The sequence below is a fragment of the Frankliniella occidentalis genome, unplaced genomic scaffold (genome assembly GCF_000697945.3).
Source record: "Frankliniella occidentalis isolate FOCC.00 unplaced genomic scaffold, Focc_3.1 Scaffold3853, whole genome shotgun sequence".
Lineage (NCBI taxonomy): Eukaryota > Metazoa > Arthropoda > Insecta > Thysanoptera > Thripidae > Frankliniella > Frankliniella occidentalis.
The window spans coordinates 5,224-6,791 of NW_026270906.1; the positions used below are offsets into that span (position 1 = coordinate 5,224).

General features: G+C 61.5%; 1 protein-coding gene across 1 annotated transcript in view; it reads left to right on the forward strand.

Moving 5' to 3' along the window:
- LOC113217873 (apolipoprotein D-like) overlaps positions 1–1,418 on the forward strand; it is a gene marked incomplete at its 3' end in the record, with an annotated part of 6,536 nt that extends 5,118 nt beyond the window's left edge. The window contains 2 exon segments of the mRNA XM_052276654.1: positions 774–1,130; positions 1,270–1,418. Of these exon segments, the coding sequence (XP_052132614.1) occupies positions 779–1,130; positions 1,270–1,418 (501 nt within the window).
- Between the last annotated feature and the right edge of the window lie 150 nt (positions 1,419–1,568).

Sequence of the window (1,568 nt, forward strand, 5' to 3'; positions counted from 1 at the left end):
GAGTAGAACTCTAGGCAAGAGTAGAACTCTAGGCAGGAGAACGGAGAGGGAAGACCTTGCCATAGAGGACGTACTATAGCCTAGTGCGCAAATGACCGCAACAAACGATACCGAAAAGGTTTATAGCGGCTCGAGCGGGATCGAGACGACATCGTTTTGACTCCGAGGCGAGTCTTCTGTGAGTGGACTTCCCTGCATTTACCACGCGGCCGGGTCCTTGCGACATCGAATCGATATCGTGTCCGACCGCCATTTCCCAGCTCCAACCTCCAGCGACGCCAGACGCCGCCGCCGCTTGCCCACCCCGCATCTTTGCCGTGACCCAGTCCGTCGTAAACAACGCGCGTCCTTCCCTTCCTCAAGACGGCGACAAAAGGCCCTGCCCCCCATATAAATCCCATTCCACCAGACCGGAAACGGCGGCCGGCCGGCGACGCGCGCATGACCCGCGCGCGACACGGCGACACCACTGGGGGGGGAGGAAGTCACACGGCTCACATAACTCCCCGAGTGTCGGCGGCGTGACCGCGAGCGAGCAGCGGCCTCAGGGGGCGTCTGGATGGTCTGGATGGTCTGGACGAGCAGCCTCGCGGGGGACGCGGGCGTTTCCGGACGAAGTTCGATGTTGTTTGGACTCGGGTTCTCCCCAACCGAACGAAGACGCCCTTCTTATGGATAACACCATTTTGACGACAGCAAGAACTATGCCACCTCGTGATAGTCTTGGGATGTTTCTATACGAAATTGATGATAAGCAAGTGTTTTCCTGGCAGGTACAATGGCACGAGGGGCAGTGCTGGCGCTGATGGGGCCGCTGCTGGTGGCGGCGGCCGCCGGCCACACCTACCACACGGGCAGCTGCCCGGCCTACGCGGCCCAGAAGGACTTCGACATGACCAAGTTCCTCGGCGACTGGTTCGTCTACCAGAAGACGTCCTCGTCCGCCAAGTGCCTGGTCAACAACTACGCGCTGGACGCGGAGCGGCCCGGCGTGTTCAAGCTGGAGCAGTCCAGCGTGCACGCCGTGCTGGGGCTCACCTCCAGGGACGGCCGCTGGAGGTACAACGGCGAGGTCACCCTGCGCGAGAACGCCACCAGCAAAGCCGACCTGCAAGTCAAGTACTCGCTGAGTGAGTATCAGAGACGCCCCGCCCAGTGAGAAATGCCTGCCGAAAAAAAAATGTCGGAACGATATCGTCGTTTCTCACCGGGTGTAGTTTGTAAGAGTTTTACCCACAAGTGTTGCTCATGTGTCCGTGACCTGCGCAGACCCCGGCTCCGCCGCCTACACCGTCCTGCTCACCGACTACGACAACTACGCCGCCATCGTGTCGTGCCAGGACCTCCCCATCGGCTACCGCGTCTCCGCCACCGTGCTGTCCCGGAAGCGAACGCTTGACAGCAAGCTGGCCGAGAAGGTAAGCCCCCTTCCACTCCCCAAGGAAGCCCCTCTTGCCCCTTCGAGCCGACGGGGGGAATGCCACCAGGCTATGTTGAGCTCCAGACGTTGCCTAGTGCGAGCCCCGGCACACTCAGGCGCTCAGGGTGGGCCGCCCGCCCAACACACC